Source organism: Corvus hawaiiensis, chromosome 5 (genome assembly GCF_020740725.1).
Source record: "Corvus hawaiiensis isolate bCorHaw1 chromosome 5, bCorHaw1.pri.cur, whole genome shotgun sequence".
NCBI lineage: Eukaryota > Metazoa > Chordata > Aves > Passeriformes > Corvidae > Corvus > Corvus hawaiiensis.
Window position 1 is genome coordinate 2,350,289 of NC_063217.1, and position 20,992 is coordinate 2,371,280.

The following is a 20,992-nucleotide window of genomic DNA, read 5'->3' on the forward strand; positions in this document are numbered from 1 at the left end:
GAGAGGCTGAGGGAGCTGGGAAAGGGTCTGGAGCTGCAGGAGAGGCTGAAGGAGCTGGGAAAGGGGCTGGAGCACCAGGAGGGGCTGAGGGAGCTGGGAAAGGGTCTGGAGCTGCAGGAATGGCTGAGGGAGCTGGGAAAGGGTCTGGAGCTGCAGGAGAGGCTGAGGGAGCTGGGAAAGGGGCTGGAGCTCCTGGAGGGGCTGAGGGAGCTGGGAAAGGGTCTGGAGCTGCAGGAATGGCTGAGGGAGCTGGGAAAGGGTCTGGAGCTGCAGGAGAGGCTGAGGGAGCTGGGAAAGGGTCTGGAGCACCAGGAGAAGCTGAGGGAGCTGGGAAAGGGTCTGGAGCTCCAGGAATGGCTGAGGGAGCTGGGAAAGGGTCTGGAGCTGCAGGAGAGGCTGAGGGAGCTGGGAAAGGGTCTGGAGCACCAGGAGAAGCTGAGGGAGCTGGGAAAGGTGCTCAGCCTGGAGAAAAGAGGGATCAGGAGGGACCCTGTGGCAACAACACAACTCCCTGAAATCTTGGAGCCAGGTTGGATATCGGGATCTGCTTGCAGGGAACAGGGACAGGAGGAGAGGGAACGGCCTCAGGCTGGGCCAGGGAAAGTTTAAGTTGGATATCGGGAAAATTCCTCCTGGGAAGGGCTGTCCAGCCCTGGCAGCAGTGAAATGCCCATCCCTGGAGGGATTTAACCTCCTGCAGATGTGGCACCTGGGGACACGGGTCAGTGGTGGCCTGGGCAGTGCTGGGGGACAGTTGGACTCGATGGCCTTTGAGGGGTTTTCCAACCCAAACAATTCCATGATTCCATGAGTCCCTGCCCTGCACCCAACCTGCCCCAGGCCCCTCAATTCCATGGTGACATTCCAAACTTGGAGACCCCTCTGGAGCTCTCATCCCCTCCTGGGGCTCATTAGCAGCCGACGGAGCCACAGCAGGAATTCCTTTAATTCCTTTAATTCCCGTGGCTGGGACTTGGGACTCCTGGTGCCTTTTTGGGGAGCACGTGGCAACCATTTCTCCCCATGGGCTTCAGCGGGATGGGCCAGAAGGGAAACCATGGATGAACTCCTTGGGAATGCTGAACTTCTCTAAGGTGGGATCAGTGCCAGGCTCCGGAGAGCAGCCGTGGGCGTGGGAAAGGCCCCGGAGGTCAGGATGGGCAGGGCCGGAGGGCGCTGATCCCCCTGGCACCGATGGCGTGGGCGGGGATGTGTTCCCTGCTCCGTTGGCCGGCCCTTGGCACAGCTCTTGGTCCATAAAGTCTTTCCCACTGGGACATCTCTTGGTGGATGAAGGCTTCCCATTGGGACAGAGTTTTGTATCTGTTGGCATTCCCTTGACGCTGCTCTTGGTGTCTCTTGGTTTCCTCTTGGCACCGATCTTGGTCGGTGAGTTCTTCCGCATGGGACATCTCTGGGTGGATGGATTCTTCCAGGTGGGGCATCTCTGGGTGGATGGATTCTTCCATGTGGGACATCTCTTGATGGATGGATTCTTCCATGTGGGACATCTCTTGATGGATGGATTCTTCCATGTGGGATATCTCTGGGTGGATGGATTCTTCCATGTGGGACATCTCTTGGCTGATGGATTCTTCCATGTGGGACATCTCTTGATGGATGGATTCTTCCATGTGGGACATCTCTTGATGGATGGATTCTTCCATGTGGGACATCTCTTGATGGATGGATTCTTCCATGTGGGATATCTCTGGGTGGATGGATTCTTCCATGTGGGACATCTCTTGGCTGATGGATTCTTCCATGTGGGACATCTCTTGATGGATGGATTCTTCCATGTGGGACATCTCTTGATGGATGGATTCTTCCATGTGGGATATCTCTTGGTGGATGGATTCTTCCATGTGGGACATCTCTGAGTGGATGGATTCTTACAGGTGGGACATTTCTTGGCTGATGGATTCATCCATCTGGGACATCTCTGGGTAGATGGATTCTTCCATGTGGGACATCTCTGGGTGGATGGATTCTTACAGGTGGGACATCTCTTGGCTGATGGATTCTTCCATGTGGGACATCTCTTGGTGGATGGATTCTTCCATCTGGGACATCTCTTCGTGGATGAAGTCTTCCCATTGGGACCAATTTTTGTATCCCTTGGCTTTCCCTTTGCACCGTTCTTGGTGTCTCTTGGCTTTGCCTTGGCACAGATCTTGGTTGGTAAAGTCTTCCCACTGGGATATCTCTGGGTGGATGGATTCTTCCTTGTGGGACATCTCTTGGCTGATGGATTCTTCCATGTGGGACATCTCTTGATGGATGGATTCTTCCATGTGGGACATCTCTTGATGGATGGATTCTTCCATGTGGGACATCTCTTGATGGATGGATTCTTCCATGTGGGATATCTCTGGGTGGATGGATTCTTCCATGTGGGACATCTCTTGGCTGATGGATTCTTCCATGTGGGACATCTCTTGATGGATGGATTCTTCCATGTGGGACATCTCTTGATGGATGGATTCTTCCATGTGGGACATCTCTTGATGGATGGATTCTTCCATGTGGGATATCTCTGGGTGGATGGATTCTTCCATGTGGGACATCTCTTGGCTGATGGATTCTTCCATGTGGGACATCTCTTGATGGATGGATTCTTCCATGTGGGACATCTCTTGATGGATGGATTCTTCCATGTGGGATATCTCTTGGTGGATGGATTCTTCCATGTGGGACATCTCTGAGTGGATGGATTCTTACAGGTGGGACATTTCTTGGCTGATGGATTCATCCATCTGGGACATCTCTGGGTAGATGGATTCTTCCATGTGGGACATCTCTGGGTGGATGGATTCTTACAGGTGGGACATCTCTTGGCTGATGGATTCTTCCATGTGGGACATCTCTTGGTGGATGGATTCTTCCATCTGGGACATCTCTTCGTGGATGAAGTCTTCCCATTGGGACCAATTTTTGTATCCCTTGGCTTTCCCTTTGCACCGTTCTTGGTGTCTCTTGGCTTTGCCTTGGCACAGATCTTGGTTGGTAAAGTCTTCCCACTGGGATATCTCTGGGTGGATGGATTCTTCCTTGTGGGACATCTCTTGGCTGATGGATTCTTCCATGTGGGACATCTCTTGATGGATGGATTCTTCCATGTGGGATATCTCTGGGTGGATGGATTCTTCCATGTGGGACATCTCTTGGCTGATGGATTCTTCCATGTGGGATATCTCTGGGTGGATGGATTCTTCCATGTGGGACATCTCTTGGCTGATGGATTCTTCCATGTGGGACATCTCTTGATGGATGGATTCTTCCATGTGGGACATCTCTGGGCGGATGGATTCTTCCATGTGGGACATCTCTTGGTGGATGAAGGCTTCCCATTGGGACACACTTTTGTATCCGTTGGCATTCCCTTGGCACCGTTCTTGGTGTCTCCTGGCTTTTCCTTGGCACGGCTCTTGCTCGATGAAGTTTTCCGTGTGGGACATGTCCTGATCCATGAAATCTTTGCTTTGGGACATCTCATGGTTGATAAATTCTTCCATTTGGGACATCTCCTGCTTGATGAAGGCTTCCCATTGGGACACACTTTTGTATCCATTGCCTTCCCCCTGGCACAGCTCTGGATCTCTTTCGACTTCCCATTGGCGCTGCTTCGGGGATATCTCGGCTTTCCCTCGGTCCGTGTGGTGTTCCCAATGGGACATCTCGTGGCTGATGAAGTCTTCCCACTGGGACAGGTCTTTGTATCCGCTGGATTCCCCTTGGCACCGCTCTTGGGAGCCATCAGCTTCCCCTTGGGCACCGCTCTTGGGATCCGCTGGCTTCCCCTTGGCACCGCTCTTGGGATCCATTGGATTCCCCTTGGCACAACTCTTGGGATCCATCGGCTTCCCCTTGGCACCGCTCTTGGGATCCATTGGATTCCCCTTGGCACCGCTCTTGGGATCCATTGGATTCCCCTTGGCACCGCTCTTGGGATCCGCTGGATTCCCCTTGGCACCGCTCTTGGGATCCGCTGGATTCCCCTTGGCACCGCTCTTGGGATCCATTGGATTCCCCTTGGCACCGCTCTTGGGATCCATCGGCTTCCCCTTGGCACCGCTCTTGGGAGCCATCAGCTTCCCCTTGGGCACCGCACTTGGGATCCGCTGGCTTCCCCTTGGCACCGCTCTTGGGATCCATTGGATTCCCCTTGGCACAACTCTTGGGATCCATCGGCTTCCCCTTGGCACCGCTCTTGGGATCCATTGGATTCCCCTTGGCACAACTCTTGGGATCCGCTGGCTTCCCCTTGGCACCACTCTTGGGATCCGCTGGCTTCCCCTTGGCACCGCTCTTGGCTGATGAATTCTTCCCATCGGGACAGATCCTCGTCTCCGTCGCCTTGCCCCTGGCACAGTTCGGGTCTCTCCTGGCTTTCCCCTGGGACAACTCTTGGTTGATGAATTCCTCCATTTGGGACATCTCTTGGCTGATTAGGTCCAACCATCGGGACAGATCCTTGTATCCATGGGTGTGCCCCCGGCTCAGCCCTTGGGATCCCTTTCCATGCCCTTGGGATCTCTTTCCGTGCCCTTGGGGTACCTGTGGATCTCGGCCGTGTCCCCCTTGGCACAGCCCTCGGGGACTTCCCGAGGCTTCCCACTCCTCCTGCTCCATGGCCAACGTCCCCTGTCCCTCCCGGGATCAGAGCAGCCTCTGGACCGGCTGGGAGCCGGGATTCACCTTCTCCAGGGGCATCTCCAGAGGGATCCCGGGAGCTGCTGCTCCTGAGGGAGGGGCTCTACTGGGAATGGCCCTGAACCCTTCGGGGTCGCGCCGGGATCCGGGCACGGCGCAGCTCCCGCGTCACAAAGGGACGCCCCAACCGCGGGGCCTTCTGGAACCATCTGGAACCTTCTGGAGCTGCAGCCCCGGGGAGTGGCCAATGGGTTTGACCCCACTGCCGACCCCGCTGCGGTTGTGGGGTGTTGAGGGTCCGCCTCTTCCCTGTGGGATTCCTGCCGGGAAAGGCCACGGCGCCTTTAAAGCATCTCCAAGCTGCATCTGGCAGCCCCGGTGCTGGAACGCTGCCCCGCAGCCATGGCGCTGCTCCAGGAAATTCCTGACATCCCGGCAAGTGCTGAGGCAGCCCGAATCGGGGGCTGGGTGTGCTTTGGCCCCGGGAAACCGGGAACGGGGCCAGGAGCGGGGCCGGGATTTCTGCAAACCTCGAAAGTGCCCGTCCCGTGGGGCTGAGTCACGGCCGCCCCTCCTGGGCCCTCTCCAGAGCCTCGACAGAAGGCAGGAGCTGCCTGAGCCCCGAACAAAAGCCTTCCCAGCATCCAGCCCTTGGAATCGGGCAGGGAATGCTCCGTCCTCTGTGCCAGGCGGGCCCCGCGCCAGCCACGCTGTCCCCGCTGTGCCCTGCTGCCAGCCTGGGATGGCAAAGGAGCACCCCCGGGTGATGCAGATCCAAAGGATCCCGGGGTGCCACGGAGCCGGGGGACCCTGTCCCACTCCTTCCTCAGCCCAGCGGGGCTCTGGGACACCCCCAGAGGGAGCAGGGATGGGGACAAGGGACAGGGATGGGACCGGCGCCAGCTCCGCTCCGCGCGGGCAGGAAATCCCAATAAAAGAAGGAAAAAGTCGAGCCGGGAAAGTTCTTCTGGGGCGGAAAACGAGCGCGTGTGAGACCCCGCGCAGGGTGGGGGGAGAGGCAGGACCCAGACCCCTTCCCCGGCACCCAGACCCGCACCCCCGGCCCCCACCCGGGGCACTCCCGAGGGGTCGGGGCCGGGGGCCGCTCCTCGCCGCGGGGTTCGGCCCCGCTCCGCCCGCAGCGGACTCCGGGACCTCCCGGGTCCCCGGGCTCGGCCGGCGATGCCGCCGCTGCGGCGGGAGGAGCCCCCCCCAGACCCCCGGGCCCCTCCCCGACGTGGTGATGGCACAGCGGGGACACCGCGGGGGGCTGGGGACAGCGGGGATACACTGAGGGGACAGCGGGACACGGTGATGGGACAGCGCTGGGGACACGCTGGGGACACGGGGCAGGGCCCGCAGGTGAGCAGGCGGGACCGATGTGCCCCGTTCGAGGGGTCCGGTGACACGGGGAGCGGGACGGGGCCGCTGAACGGGGCGGGGCGGGCAGGGGACGGCCGGGGGTCCCGGGCGGGGGGCGGGCAGGAGACAGGCGGGGGTCCCGGGCGGGGGCCGTGCCGGGGGCGGGCGGGGGGTCCCGGGCGGGAGGCGGGCAAGAGGCAGGCGGGGGTCCCGGGCAGGGGGCGGGCTGGGGTCCCGGGCAGGAAGCGGGCGGGGAGCGGCCGGGGGTCGCGGCCGAGCGGGAGGGGGCGGGGGCGGGGAGGGGCCGGGAGCGGGCCGGGCAGGAGCGGGCAGGGACCGGCAGGGACCGGCAGGGACCGGCGGGGCCGCGGCCATGCCGGGGTTGCCCCTCGCTCCGCTGCTGCTGCTGCTCCTGCTGGGCCCCCCGGCGCCCCCCGCCCGCGCCGCGCCCCCCGCCCGCGCCACCCCCCGGCCCCGCGGGTTGCCGACCCCCGTCCAGCCCGGCCGGCCCCGCGCCTCGGGGCTGGGCACGGCCAGCGGGGTGTCCCCTCCGAAGGGCATCGCCAGCGCACCCCACAAAGCCAGCGCAGTGTCCCCCAGAAAGGGCACCACGGCGGGACCCCCCAAAACCAGCGGGGTGTCCCCAACGAAGGGCATCGCCAGCGGACCCCCCAGAGCCAGCGGGGTGTCCCCCATGAAGGACACCGTGACGGGACCCCCCAAAACCAGCGGGGCGTCCCCCACGAAGGACACCGTGACGGGACCCCCGAAAACCAGCAGGGTACCCCCCACGAAGGGCATCGCCAGCGGAGCCCCTAAAGGCAGCGAGACGCCCCCCCCGAAGGACACCGTGACGGGACCCCCCGAACCCAGCGTGGCACCCCCCCCGAAGGGCACCGCGGCTGCTCCCTCGAGTGGCACCACCACGGGACCCCCGAAGGGCACCACGGCCCCCCCGGTGCGGGCCAGCGGGACCCCCCCCGGGCCCAGCCCCTCCCAGCGCGGGGGGCTGCGGGAGGGGGACCCCGCGGTCACAGGTAGGAGCTGGGGGGGCTCGGGGGGCGGCTGGGATGGGGGGGGGGGGGGGGGTGAAGGACTGAGTGTGCAAGAGGGGGGTCTCATGGGGGGGGGGGGGGCAATGGGGTGCCAGCGTCTGGAGGTGTCCCCACCCTGGGGGGGCTGCGTGAGTGGTCCCAGCGCCCCTCCGTGGCATCCCCGTGTCCCCTCGCAGCCCCTGCGCCGAAGGTGACGAAGGTGGCGGTGGTGAGGAAGAAGGTGGTGAGGAAGAAGGTGGTGAGGAAGAAGAAGGTGGTGAAGAAGAAGCCGGAGGCTCCGGCCGCTCCGCAGGAACCCCGTACGTGCGCTGGGTGTGGGGGGGAGCGGGCACCGTCACCTGCACACGGACCCGGCCCTGGCGTGGGGGGCACCTGGGGGGTACAGGGGGGGCACCTGGGGCTTGGGGTGTCGAGGCGGGGCTGGCGGGGTTCCCACGGCGCAGCTCCGTGGGCCGCGGGGTGGGGACAGCCGTGGGGGCAGGGGGCGAGCCCTGGGTGACCCCGGTCCCCGCTGTGTCCCCAGCGTGCCCCCCCCTGGGGCTGGAGTCGCTGCGGGTGCTGGACACGCAGCTCCGGGCGTCCAGCCACAAGCGGCACGGGCTGGGCGCGCACCGCGGCCGCCTCAACATCCAGGTACGGCCGGGAGTGCCAGGGCTGTGCCAGGGCTGTGCCAGGGCTGTGCCAGGGCTGTGCCAGGGCTGTGCGAGGAGTGTGCGAGGAGTGTGCCAGGAGTGTGCCAGGGGTGTGCCAGGAGTGTGCCAGGGGAGTGACGGGGGTGTGCCAGGGTTGGGCGAGGAGTGCCAGGAGTGCCAGGAGTGTGCCACGAGTGTGCCACGGGTGTGACGGAAGTGAGCGAGGAGTGCCCGGCGTGTGCCAGGAGCGTGCCAGAGGTGTGCCAGGCGTGTGCCAGGCTGGCGGGGATGTTTCGATGTCACCTGCGCGGCACGTGGCATGCGGGTGTGGCAAGCGCCTGGCAAACGCGGGGTAGGTGTGGCACGTCCGTGGCACGTCTGTGACACGTTTGTGGCGAGCTCACGGCCCCCCCGCACGGCACACGGCTGCCACGGGCGCTCCCCGGCCCGATCCCCTCCCTCCTGCGTGGCCACCGTGGGCTCCACCGCGGGCCCTCGAGGGCCACCACCCCGGTGCCACCACCCCGGTGCCACCCCCACGGCGCCGGGGACCCCGCGGGCGGTGGGGACGTGTCCCCGTGTGTGTCCCCTCCCCTCCCCGCAGTCAGGGCTCTACGACGGCGACTTCTACGACGGGGGCTGGTGCGCGGGCCACGAGGACACGGAGCAGTGGCTGCAGGTGGACGCCCGGCGCCTCACCCGCTTCACCGGCGTGGTCACCCAGGGCCTCAACTCCATCTGGACGTACGGGGCCGAGGGGGATTTGGGGTGGGCGAGGGAGGGGGGCCATGGCGGGGGACCCCGTGACACCCCCCCCCGTGCCCCACAGGTACGACTGGGTGACGTCCTACAAGGTGCAGGTCAGCAATGACACCCACGCGTGGCTGCCGAGCCGCAACGGCACCGAGGAGGCGGTGGGTGCCCAGCTGGGGGGTGGGACGGGGACCCCCGGCATGGCACCCCCAGACTGAGCGGGGCCACCGGGGGTGGCTGTGACAGGGGGGAGTAACCATCTGTAATTATGGGAGGGGGATTGAGCACGGTGGGTGGGTTAATTAGGGTGGGGGGTCACTTGTGCCAGGGAGGGTAACAATGCCAGGGAGAGTTAATTGTGCCAGGGGGGATGAGCATTCCAAGGGTGAACCATTCCAGGTGGGATAACCGCGCTGGAGAGGGCATTAACCACCCCGGGTTAACCACACCGGCAGCGGTGACCAGCCCGGGTTGCCCATCCCGGGCTCCCGGTGCCAGCTGGCCCCGCGCCCGGGCTCTGTTGCCCTTGGCCTCCCCGCCCCGGGCACCCTCCCGTGCTTCCTCCCGGCACAAAGGCGGCTTGTCCCGGCCTGGGCACCTGCCAGCCCCCCTGGCACGGCGTGGGGACACGCGTGGGCACCGGGGGCGGCCACGGCAGCCGGGAGCTGGGGAGGGCTTGGGGTGCCCGTGCTGGGGCTGTACCAGGGGTGGGTTTGGGGGTCCCCCTGTCTCACCCATGCCAGGAACAGATTTGGGGGTTCCTATACCCATCCCTGGGGACCCTCCCCCTGTGGGGCGGGGGTTTGGGGTCAGAGCAGCGCCCCGCAGCCCCGTCTGGGCTCTGCCCCCCTCCCTGCCCCCCCCCCCCGGCCGCGTCTGCTCCGCTTTAGGGGCATCCCCCGCGTCCCCCTGACCCCTCCGTGTCCCCTCCGTGTCCCCTCGTGTCCCCTGCAGGTGTTTCCCGGGAACACGGACCCCGAGACGCCGGTGCTGAACCTGCTGCCCTCGCCGCTCGTGGGGCGCTTCCTGCGCATCAACCCCCAGAGCTGGTTCCCGAACGGCACCGTCTGCCTGCGGGCCGAGGTCCTGGGCTGCCCCGTGCCCGGTGGGTGCCCGCTGGGTGCCCGCTGGGTGCCGCGGCTGTCCCTCGCCCCGTGGCGACCCGCTGGGTGCGTGCCCCGAGTCCCCGCACGCCGCCCCAGCAGCGCGCACGGCACCAGCGCTGTGGCCGGAGCGGCGGCCGGGGCCGTTCGCTGGCTCTGACCGTGTCCCCCCCGGTGTCCCCCCGGTGTCCCCCCGGTGTCCCCGCAGACCCCCACGCTTGGCCCCCGCCGCCCCCGCCCGCCTCGCAGCTGGATTTCCGCCACCACAACTACAAGGAGATGAGAAAGGTGCCAGCCCCGAGCCGCGGCGGGGGGTGGGCAGGGCTCTGTGTCCCCCAGGACACCCCGGGGCGGGTCTGTGCCACCTCAGGGTGTCCCCGCGGGGTGTCCCTGACGCCGCCACCCCGCAGCTGATGAGGAGGGTGAGCGAGGAGTGCCCCGACATCACCCGCGTGTACAGCATCGGGCAGAGCTCCCGCGGGCTGCGCCTCTACGTGATGGAGATCTCGGACAACCCCGGGCAGCACGAAGTCGGTGGGTGCCGGGGGGGACAGCTGGGGACAGCTGGGGACAGGGTGGGCGTGGGGACAGTGTCAGGGGGTGGCCAGGTTGGCACGGGGTGGGGACAGCAGCGCTGCGGATGCCCAGGATCTGGATGGGGACACGGGGGATGCCCTGGATGGTTCAGGGGGGTGGGGACGGTCACCAGGGATGTCCAGGGTGGTGTGTGGGAGGGATGGGGTGGGGACAGTGACAGCCAGGGTGGGGACAGCGTGGCTGGGGACACCCAGAGCGGGGCAGAATGGGGATGGGAACAGTCGCTGGGGACAGCCAGGATGGGGACGGGGGGTACTGGGACAGCCAGACTGGGGCAGGATGGGCGGACTGGGGATATGTAGGATGGGGATGGGGACACAGCGACGCCCAGGCTGGTGCAGGGAGGTGGGGACAGCCACCAAGACCATCCCAACCACGTCCCCACGGCCCGGGCAGGCGAGCCGGAATTCCGCTACGTGGCCGGGATGCACGGGAACGAGGTGCTGGGCCGGGAGCTGCTGCTGAACCTGATGGAATTCCTGTGCCGGGAATTCCGGCTGGGCAACCCGCGCGTGGTGCAGCTGGTGACGGACACCCGCATCCACCTGCTGCCCTCCATGAACCCCGACGGCTACGAGACCGCCTACAAGCTGGTAGGGTCGGGATCGCCACCCCGGTGCCACGCCGGTGCCATCCTGGTGACCGTCGCGGTGACCGCGGTGTCCCCACCAGGGCTCGGAGCTGGCGGGATGGGCCATGGGCCGCTGGACCTACGAGGGCATCGACCTCAACCACAACTTTGCCGACCTGAACACGGCGCTGTGGGACGCCGAGGACAACGACCTGGTGCCCCACCAGTTCCCCAACCACTACATCCCCATCCCCGAGTACTACACCTTCGCCAACGCCACGGTGAGAGCCCGAAATGCCCCGATCCTCCCGGGATGGGGCCGTGGGGAGACCCCGAAACCCACTCGTGCTGTGCCAGTGTCACAGTGAGACCCCAAAAACCAGCCCTGAACCCCCTCCCTCGTGCACCCCATCATCCCACCCCCAATGACGTGGTGAGCCCCCCCAAACTCCTCCGTGCTCCTGCACCAGCGCCACAGTGAAACCCCCAAAATCGTGTCAGTGCTGTGGTGAGACACCCCAAAACCCCCTTAAAACCCTCCAAAACCTCCTCAGAACACCCCTGAAATCCCCCAAAAGCCCTCCATGCTCCTGCACCAGACCAGAGTGAATCCCCCAAAATCCCTCGCGCCAGTGCTGTGTGAGGCCTCCCAAACCCCTTCAAAACCCCTCAAAGCCCCCCCAAATCCCCCTGCAACCCCCCCAAAACCCCTCCCAATCCTCCCTCACCAGCACTGCGGTGAAGCCCCCAAAATCCCTCATGGCAGTGGTGTGGTGAGACCCCCAAAATCCCTTGGAACCCCTCAAAACCCCCTTAAAACCTCTCAAAAACCTCTCAAAACCCCTCCACATCCTCCTGCACCAGCACTGCAGTGAACCCCCCAAAATCCCTCATATCAATGCTGTGGTGCGCCAAAATCCCTTAAAACCCCTCAAAACCCCCTTAAAACCCCCCAAATCCCTCATACCAATGCTGTGGTGTACCAAAACCCCCTTAAAACCCCTCAAAACCCCCTTAAAACCCCCAAAATCCCTCATACCAATGCTGTGGTGTACCAAAATCCCTTAAACCCCCCCAAAACCCCCTTAAAACCCCCCAAAATCCCTCATGGCAATGCTGTGCTGACACCCCCAAAACCCCCTTAAAACCTCCCAAAATCCCTCATGGCAACGCTGTGCTGACACCCCCAAAACCCCCTTAAAACCCCCCAAAATGGCAATTCTGTGGTGACACCCCCAAAACCCCCTTAAACCCCTAAAATCCCTTATGGCAATGCTGTGGTAAAACTCCCTTAAAACCCCCCAAAATCCCTCACGGCAATGCTGTCGTAAGACCCCCAAAATCCCCCAAAAAGACCCTTAAATCCCCCAAAATCCCCCCAAATCCCCTTGAAACGCCCCCAAAACCCTTCCCAATCCTGACCCACCAGCACCGCGGTGCTGCCCACCCACGGGTGACCACACCGGGGCCAAACCCCAACCCATCCCAAGGGGCCAACAGCAGCCTGGGTGGCACGGGTGGCACGGGTGGCACAGGTGACACGGGTGGCACAGGTGGCACGGGTGACACGGGTGGCACGGGTGGCACGGGTGGCACAGGTGGCACGGGTGGCACAGGTGACACGGGTGACACAGGTGGCACGGGTGACACGGATGGCACCGCGCAGGTGGCCCCGGAGACGCGGGCGGTGATCGCGTGGATGCAGCGCTACCCGTTCGTGCTGAGCGCCAACCTGCACGGCGGCGAGCTGGTGGTCACCTACCCCTTCGACATGACCCGCACCTACTGGAAGGCCCAAGAACTGACCCCTACGCCCGACGACGGCGTCTTCCGCTGGCTGGCCACCGTCTACGCCACCGCCAACCTGGCCATGGCCAGCGGCGACCGCCGGCGTTGCCACTACGACGACTTCACGCGCTTCGGCAACATCATCAACGGCGCCAACTGGCACACGGTGGCCGGCAGTGAGTAAGGAGCCTCGGCCACCCCTTCTGTCGCCCCTTTTGTCCCCTTCTGCCACTGCCCCGCTGTCCCGCGCAGGTATGAACGACTTCAGCTACCTGCACACCAACTGCTTCGAGATCACCGTGGAGCTGTCCTGTGACAAATTCCCGCACGCCTCCGAGCTGCCCGAGGAGTGGGAGAACAACCGGGAGTCGCTGCTGCTCTTCATGGAGCAGGTCGGGCACGGGGCGGCCGTGGGGTAGCACCGGCGGGGTTGGGGTTTGGGCAGGGAGGGAGTGGCTCAAGGGTGAGCGAAGCAACCCCCGGTCGGTCTGTCCGGAGGGTCCGGGGAGTGCTGGGAATGGGGGCACTGGGAAGGGGGGCCAGGATGGGGGGTGTGGTGGTTCTGGGATCATGGGGACACTGGGGGGATCCAGGTGGTTCTGGGATCATGGGGACACCGGGGGGGATCCAGGTGGTTCTGGGATCATGGGGACACTGAGGGGATCCAGGTGGTTCTGGGATCATGGGGACACCGGGGGGGTCCAGGTGGTTCTGGGATCATGGGAACACTGGGGAAGGGGGTCCAGGTGGTTCTGGGATCATGGGGACACTGAGGGGATCCAGGTGGTTCTGGGATCATGGGGACACTGGGGGGATCCAGGTGGTTCTGGGGTCATGGGGACACTGAGGGGATCCAGGTGGTTCTGGGGTCATGGGGACACCGAGGGGATCCAGGTGGTTCTGGGGCCATGGGGACACTGGGGGGATCCAGGTGGTTCTGGGATCATGGGGACACCGGGGGGGATCCAGGTGGTTCTGGGATCATGGGAACACTGGGGAAGGGGGTCCAGGTGGTTCTGGGATCATGGGGACACCGGGGGGATCCAGGTGGTTCTGGGATCATGGGAACACTGGGGAAGGGGGTCCAGGTGGTTCTGGGATCATGGGGACACCGGGGGGATCCAGGTGGTTCTGGGGCCGTGGGGACACCAGGGGTGTCGAGAGTGGGAGATTTGGGGGCCTTTGGGCCATTGGGACACTGGAGAAGGGGGGTCCAGGATGGGGGGTGCTGGGGGGTTCTGGGATCATGGCGACACCAAAGGGATCCAGGTGGTTCTGGGGCCATGGGGACACTGGGGGGATCCAGGTGGTTCTGGGGCCATGGGTACACTGGGGGGATCCAGGTGGTTCTGGGGTCATGGGGACACTGAGGGGATCCAGGTGGTTCTGGGATCATGGGGACACCGGGGGGGATCCAGGTGGTTCTGGGATCATGGGAACACTGGGGGGATCCAGGTGGTTCTGGGGTCATGGGGACACTGAGGAGATCCAGGTGGTTCTGGGATCATGGGGACACTGAGGAGATCCAGGTGGTTCTGGGATCATGGGGACACTGGGGGGATCCAGGTGGTTCTGGGATCATGGGGACACTGGGGGGATCCAGGTGGTTCTGGGGTCATGGGGACACTGAGGAGATCCAGGTGGTTCTGGGATCATGGGGACACCGAGGGGATCCAGGTGGTTCTGGGGCCATGGGGACACTGGGGGGATCCAGGTGGTTCTGGGGTCATGGGGACACCGGGGGGGATCCAGGTGGTTCTGGGATCATGGGGACACCGGGGGGGATCCAGGTGGTTCTGGGATCATGGGGACGCCGGGGGGGTCCAGGTGGTTCTGGGATCATGGGGACACCGGGGGGATCCAGGTGGTTCTGGGGCCGTGGGGACACCAGGGGTGTCGAGAGTGGGAGATTTGGGGGCCTTTGGGCCATTGGGACACTGGAGAAGGGGGGTCCAGGATGGGGGGTGCTGGGGGGTTCTGGGATCATGGCGACACCAAAGGGATCCAGGTGGTTCTGGGGCCATGGGGACACTGGGGGGATCCAGGTGGTTCTGGGATCATGGGGACACCGAGGGGATCCAGGTGGTTCTGGGGCCATGGGGACACTGGGGGGATCCAGGTGGTTCTGGGATCATGGCGACACCAAAGGGATCCAGGTGGTTCTGGGGCCATGGGGACACTGGGGGGATCCAGGTGGTTCTGGGGCCATGGGGACACTGGGGGGATCCAGGTGGTTCTGGGATCATGGGGACACCGAGGGGATCCAGGTGGTTCTGGGGCATGGGTACACTGGGGGGATCCAGGTGGTTCTGGGGCCATGGGGACACCGGTGAAGGATCCAGGTGGTTCTGGGGCCATGGGGACACCGAGGGGATCCAGGTGGTTCTGGGGCCGTGGGTACACTGGGGGGATCCAGGTGGTTCTGGGGCCATGGGGACACCAGGGGTGTCGAGAGTGGGAGATTTGGGGGTCTTTGGGCCATTGGGACACTGGAGAAGGCGGGTCCAGGATGGGGGTCCTGCGGTGGGCTGGGTTCATCGGGGCATTGAGGGGGCTCAGGGGGTGCTGGGATCACGGGGACACCGGGGAAGAGGGGTTCAGGACGGGGGGTTTAGGGGTGTTCTGGCGATGGGGGAATTGGGGTGTCCAGGTGGTTCTGGGGCAGTGGGGACACCGGCGGGTCTGGGACCATGGGGACACTGAGGAATGGGGTCCAGGGTGGGGGGTCTGGGGGGTGCTGGGTTCATCGGGACACTGGGGGAGGTCTGGAGGTGCTGGGGGACCATGGGGACACGGGGTCCTGGGCAGGTCAGCGACAGGGAACCCCCAGGAGGGGTGTCTGTGACCCTTGGGGAGGGGGGGGGACACACTGGGGACACCCTGTGGCACCTGCCCGACCCCCCGGGACCCCCCGGCTCCAGGTGCACCGCGGGATCAAGGGCGTGGTTCGGGACAGCGACACCGAGCAGGGGATCCCCAACGCCATCATCTCCGTGGATGGCATCAACCACGACGTCCGCACCGGTACGGGGGCACCGGGAGGGGAGTGGGGCCGGATTTGGGGTGGCGGCGGAAACGGGATCCGGCTGGGAGTGAAGATGGGATAAGGGCAGTAACGGGGTTGGGAGCAGGGATAGGGCTGGAGGTGGGAATGGGGCGGGGGTGAGGATGGGAATGAGATTTAGGGGTGGGATTGGGGTTGCAGATGGAGATGGAAATAGGATTAGAGTGGGAAAGGGGGTGGGATGGGGAGAAGAATGGGATTGGGATGGGAATAGGAATGGGATGAGGCTGGGAATGGGGACAGGGAAAGGAACGAGATAATGAGGTGGGATTTGGGGATGGGATTGGGAATTGCAGGTGGGGATGGAAATAGACTGGGAAAAGGGATGGGGACAGGAATGGGGTTGTGGATACGAATGGGATGGGGCTGGGGACAGGGATGGAAGGGGGATGGGATTGGGGGTTGCACATGGCGATGGAAGTAGGATTAGAGCGGGAATGGGATCGGGGATGGGAATAGGAACAGGGATGAGACAAGAACGGGACTGGGCATGCAAATGCAACGGGGCTGGGGATGAGGACAGGGATGGGGGACAGGAGTGTGACACCCGCCCCCGCCGCAGCCTCGGACGGGGACTACTGGCGGCTGCTGAACCCGGGCGAGTACGAGGTGACGGCGCGGGCCGAGGGCTACGAGGCGGCCACGCAGCCGTGCCGGGTCTACTTCGAGAACGTGCCCACCCCGTGCAGCTTCCGCCTGGCGCGGGCGCGGGGCCGGCACCGGCCCGGGAGGAGCCGCCCGGGCCCCGACCCGGCCCTGCGGCTGCAGCGGCTGCGCCTCCGCCGCCTGCGCGCCCACGGCCGCGGGCAGTGACCGGGCCGGCCCCGGGGCCGCGGGCTCGGCCGGGGGGGCGCGGGGCGCGACGGCTCCCAGTAAAGTTTGGCTGCGCTGCCGCTGCGACTCTGCGGACCTGGGGCGGCGGAGGGGGCTGGGAATGGGACCGGGAACCGGGGCAGGAATGGGACCACCGGGAACGGGACCGGGAACGGGACCGGGAACGGGACCGGGACTCGATCCTGCCCCGGCCCCCAGGGCGCGAACACGGCGAGGCCACGCCCCCGCCAGGCCACGCCCCTCCGTGCGCATAAATGGACCAGTCAAACCCCGCCCATTCCCTGGTGACCAATAGAAACTCTGCGTCGGGACACGCCCCTCGCAGGCCCCGCCCCATTTGCCCATAAATGGTCGTTCTCGGTAAGCCCCGCCCATTGGCGATGGCGCCTCTGGCCCCGCCCCGCTGCCCCCCGGAGCTCTCGTCCCGCCCCCTCCTCGAATCTCTGGGCGTCTATTGGCTGCTGGAGATGATGGGCGGGGCTTGTCGGGGTCGGGGACCAATAGGATGCGAGATGTGTGGGCGGTGCGGAGGGGGCGGGGCTGGGGGGACGCTGAGGGGGTTCGGGGATAGCGGGGCCATACTGGGAGCACTGGGGGGATACTGGGGGGATTCTTGGACCACGGGGACAGTGGGGGTCTGCAGCGTGCGGTGCCCACAAGGTGCTGGGGCCACTGGGATGGTCTGGGGGCTGCTGGGCCATGAGAGTGCTGAGGGGGTGGGTCTGCGAAGTTCTGGGGAGCGTGGGGACAATGGGGGGGTCTCCGGGGTGGGGGGGTCCAGAGGGTGCCTGGACTGTGGGGGTCTGGGAAGTACTGGGACCGTGGAGGCACTGGAAGGGTGCGGGGGGGTCCTGGGACCATGGTGGGGGGCACTGGGGGATGTTGGGACTTTGGGGACACCGGGAGAGGGTCAGGAGTGGGGATCCAGGGGCTGCTGGGGCCATGGGGTGTCCATGGAGAGGGGGTCGGGGGTGCTGGGACCGTGCCCCCAATATCTCAGGCTGCCCAAGGGATCCCCCCCCGTGCCCGTCCCCCCACCCGAAATAAAGACCTGTCCTCGACGCTGGGCTGAGCCCTTCCTCGGGGGTCCCCAACACCCCCGGGACCCCCACGGCGCCCCACGGGGAGGCTCCAGCACGGGTTTGGGGGGGTGGTCATCACCGTGATGACCTCCCCAGCCCCTCGGGGTGACCCTGGACGGGGGGGGGTCACCCCCAGGTCCAGCTGGGTCCCCCCCTGAGCGCCGAGCTGGGGGGTGTTTCTACTTCGGGGGGTACAGCACCTCATGCTCGAGGTGCTCGGTAAGTGGGGTTTTTGGGGTTTGGGGGATTTTGGGGGAGTTTTTGGGGTGTTGGGAGTGAGGTCTGGGGGTGCTGGAATTCGCAGCCCCTAAAAACGGGGGGTTGGGGTCATCGCGGGGAGTGGGGAGGGGGTTTGGGGAGGTTTAGAGCCCCTGTTGGGGGTGCTGGAGGGGTGGGAACCCATTTTTGGGGGTCGGGAGGGGGATTTAGGATCGGAGGAAAGGCGTTTGGGGCACTTAGGACCAAATTTTAGGGGTGCTGCAGTGGTTGGACCCCATTTTCGGGGAGTGGGAAGGGGATTTGGGGCCACGGGAAGGGGTCCCAGTGGTGGTCCCCATTTCACCGCCATGCCCGTAGCCATCCATTGCTGCCCCATCACCGGGATTTGGGGGGCGGGGGCGGGGGGTGGGGGGGAACAGGGGGTCCCCTCGTCACTTCCCGGGCCCCCCGTGCCCTGCGCAGATGCTGCTGCGCCCCCAGATCCCCCCTCCCCGTGACCCCATAACCTTCCCGGGATGGGTTTATGGCATCATCCAACATCGGCAGGGGCAGCACCTCCCGCTCGGCGCCTGCGCCCGCCGCGCCGCCGGAGCCTCCGCCGGCCTGGGCACGGCCCAAATCGGGGGTCCCTCGCTGCCGTGCTATCACCAGAGCCCCCCCAAACCTGCCCGAGCTCCCCCACCCCAAGGGCCGTACAACAATGGGCTGAACGCATCCGGCGTCTGCCAGCGCTGGGAGCGGCCGGCTGGGGAAACAAAGAGATCCCCTCCTCTCCCCCCCAAAAAAAAAGCCCCTCCGCGTGGTGCTGGGGAGGGGTCACCGAGCCCCCCACGGCCGGTGAGGGACCCCCCGGTTTGCCCCGAGGAGCTGCACAGCCGCTGGCCCCGGTTTGAGGAGCGACAGCGCCGGGAGCAGCAGGTGGGGGGAGGGAGGGAGCGGATTTGGGATTTATTTTGGGGAGGGGGTGCCGGGAGCCCGGGAAAGGAGGTGGGGGGGAGGTTGAGGCCGTGCGGGGTTTGGGGATCCCCGGCTCCTTCCCTGTGCCCAGCCTGGCTCAGCCCCCCCAGCCCTGAGCGGCTCCCGGGGGGGGGGTCTGTCCCCTTCTGTCCCCTTCTGTCCCCTCGTGTCCCCTCGTGCCCCGCCCCGTGTCCCTTCGCCCCGCTCCGGCCCGGCACGGCGGGCAAAGGACGGTGCCCACGGGCTGCCCACCTTTGCCCGGGCTGGGTGGTGCCGCGGCTCCCGGTGAGTGTTGAGGACTCGGGGAGGGGTGGGGCACCCCCAGATCCTGCTGCTGTTCCCCTCTGTGCCCCCCGCAGCCCCTGGTGCCCACCCTGCGTGCCCCGCTTAAACCCCCTGCCCAGCCGGGCTCGGGGGTGAAGGTGAACCCCCCCCGATGGGGGGCCCATCAAAGGGGGGAAGGGACCCCCCCCATCTGCTTCCCCGCTGCTTTTGGGGTATCCCTGGGTGGGAGCCGCACCAGCATTGCCCTGACCCCGCTGTGCCACCCCAGGGATGAGTCTGGGGGTATCCTGGTGGTTCCCTGTGGAGGTGGGCACTGCCCTGACCCCCCTGCACCACCCCAGGGATGAGTCTGGGGGTATCCTGGTGGTTCCCTGTGGAGGTGGGCACTGCCCTGACCCCCCTGCACCACCCCAGGGATGAGTCTGGGGGTATCCTGGTGGTTCCCTGTGGAGGTGGGCACTGCCCTGACCCCCCTGTACCACCCCAGGGATGGCATCAGTTTTACCCCGGGCATCCCCACCCATGGCACCTCCCTGACCGCCCCCTTATCCCACCCCACAGGTGCCCCCATGGCGTCGTTCCGCATCCGGCAGTACCGGGAGCAGGACTACGAGGCGGTGCGGGGCACTGTTCGCCCGCGGCATCCTGGAGCACGCCCCGGCCGGCTTCCGGCACGTGCTGCGCTCGGCGCGGGTACGGCTGGCACTGCTGGCCGTGTTCGTGGCCGCGAGGGCGGCCGCCGGCTCCTGGGTGCTGGGGCTGGGCGCCGTGGCCCTGGCGCTGGTGCTGCTCTGGGTGCTGGTGCGCTCGCTCAGCGCCGAGTACGTGCGCGACGCGCTGGGCACCGACCTGTGCGACGTGCCCGGCGCTTACCTGCGCCCGCCCGACTGCTGCTTCTGGGTGGCCGAGGCGGGTGGCACCGTGGTGGGCATGGTGGCGGTGGTGCCCGCGGGCCGCGGCGAGCTGGAGCTGAAGAGGATGTCGGTGAGCCGGGAGCACCGTGGCCGCGGGCTGGCGCGGGCGCTGTGCCGGGAGGTGCTGGGTTTTGCCCGTGCCCGTGGCTACGGCGCCGTGGTGCTCAGCACCTCCATGGTGCAGGTGGCGGCGCAGCGGCTGTACGAGGGGCAGGGCTTCCGCAGGGTGGGCATGTCCTACCCCTCGCTGCTGGGCACCGTGCTGAACTTCCAGATCTTCCGCTACCCGCTGCGACCTGGGCGATGGCACCAAGTAGGGCCCGAGGGGCGCCGGGGGCCTGGAATGGGTGGCACTGCCACGGCGCCACGGGACAGCGCGGCACCCCGAACCTGGCACACGAGGCAGCGCCGTGGCACCCCAGCTCCAGCCCCAGCACAGCAGCACCGCCGCGGCACCGCGAGGCCGGGACATGAGGCGCTGCCGTGGCACGCGTGGCGCTGCCGTGGCACCCGAACCCTGGCACGCGGGGCACTGCTATGGCACCCCAAACCCGGCCCCGGGACACGAGGCATCACCCCAGCGCTCCGACCCCCAATCCTGGCACAGCAGCACCAGCACGGCACCACGATCCCGGGACACGAAGCACCGCCGCGGCACCCCAGCCTGGCACGTGTGGCGCTGCCGGGGCACCCCGACCGCAGGACGTGTGGCAGCGCCTTGGCATCCGAACAACTCCGGGACTCCAGCACAGCACTCCAGCCCTGGCACACGAAGCACCACCATGGCAGCCCCGATCCCCACCCCGGCGCAGGAGCCAGCACCGCGGCCCTTCCCGGATTTCCAGCAGCGGGAAATAAAGAGAGACCTGTGGGAACACTGTGTGTGACAAGGGACGTCTTGGGGGACGGGGAAAACCCCATGGGGGTAAAGGAGAGCTTGGGGGACACTTTGGGGGACAAGGGGTGCCTTTGGGGACATCGAGTACCTTCGGAGAGAAGGGATACCTTGAGGGACATCTTGGTGGAACAGGGGACATCTTGGGGGCACCTTTGAGGGTAAGGGGGCACCTTGAGGGAGCTGGGGACACGCTGGGGGACAACGGAGATCTTGGGGGAGAGGGGA

General features: G+C 65.6%; 3 protein-coding genes across 3 annotated transcripts; all 3 read left to right on the forward strand.

The window, feature by feature from the left end:
• Positions 1-1,061: 1,061 nt before the first annotated feature.
• On the forward strand, positions 1,062-5,603 carry LOC125326752. The gene is made up of 2 exons (XM_048305211.1): positions 1,062-1,634; positions 1,998-5,603. Exons 1-2 carry the CDS (start codon positions 1,062-1,064, stop codon positions 2,703-2,705), a joined length of 1,281 nt encoding a protein of 426 aa, XP_048161168.1. The 3' UTR covers positions 2,706-5,603.
• An 876-nt stretch (positions 5,604-6,479) lies between these two features.
• CPXM1 (carboxypeptidase X, M14 family member 1) lies at positions 6,480-16,471 on the forward strand. The gene is made up of 14 exons (XM_048303743.1): positions 6,480-7,052; positions 7,247-7,369; positions 7,594-7,703; positions 8,307-8,446; positions 8,532-8,616; positions 9,410-9,560; positions 9,767-9,846; positions 9,969-10,092; positions 10,552-10,748; positions 10,828-11,007; positions 12,393-12,690; positions 12,767-12,906; positions 15,436-15,538; positions 16,141-16,471. Exons 1-14 carry the CDS (start codon positions 6,710-6,712, stop codon positions 16,389-16,391), a joined length of 2,325 nt encoding a protein of 774 aa, XP_048159700.1. The 5' UTR covers positions 6,480-6,709; the 3' UTR covers positions 16,392-16,471.
• Positions 16,472-19,524: 3,053 nt separating this feature from the next.
• NAT8 (N-acetyltransferase 8 (putative)) lies at positions 19,525-20,288 on the forward strand. The gene is given in 3 exon segments (XM_048303772.1): positions 19,525-19,578; positions 19,580-20,155; positions 20,157-20,288. Coding segments are annotated over 3 exon segments (660 nt in total). The 3' UTR covers positions 20,187-20,288.
• The last annotated feature ends 704 nt before the right edge of the window (positions 20,289-20,992 follow it).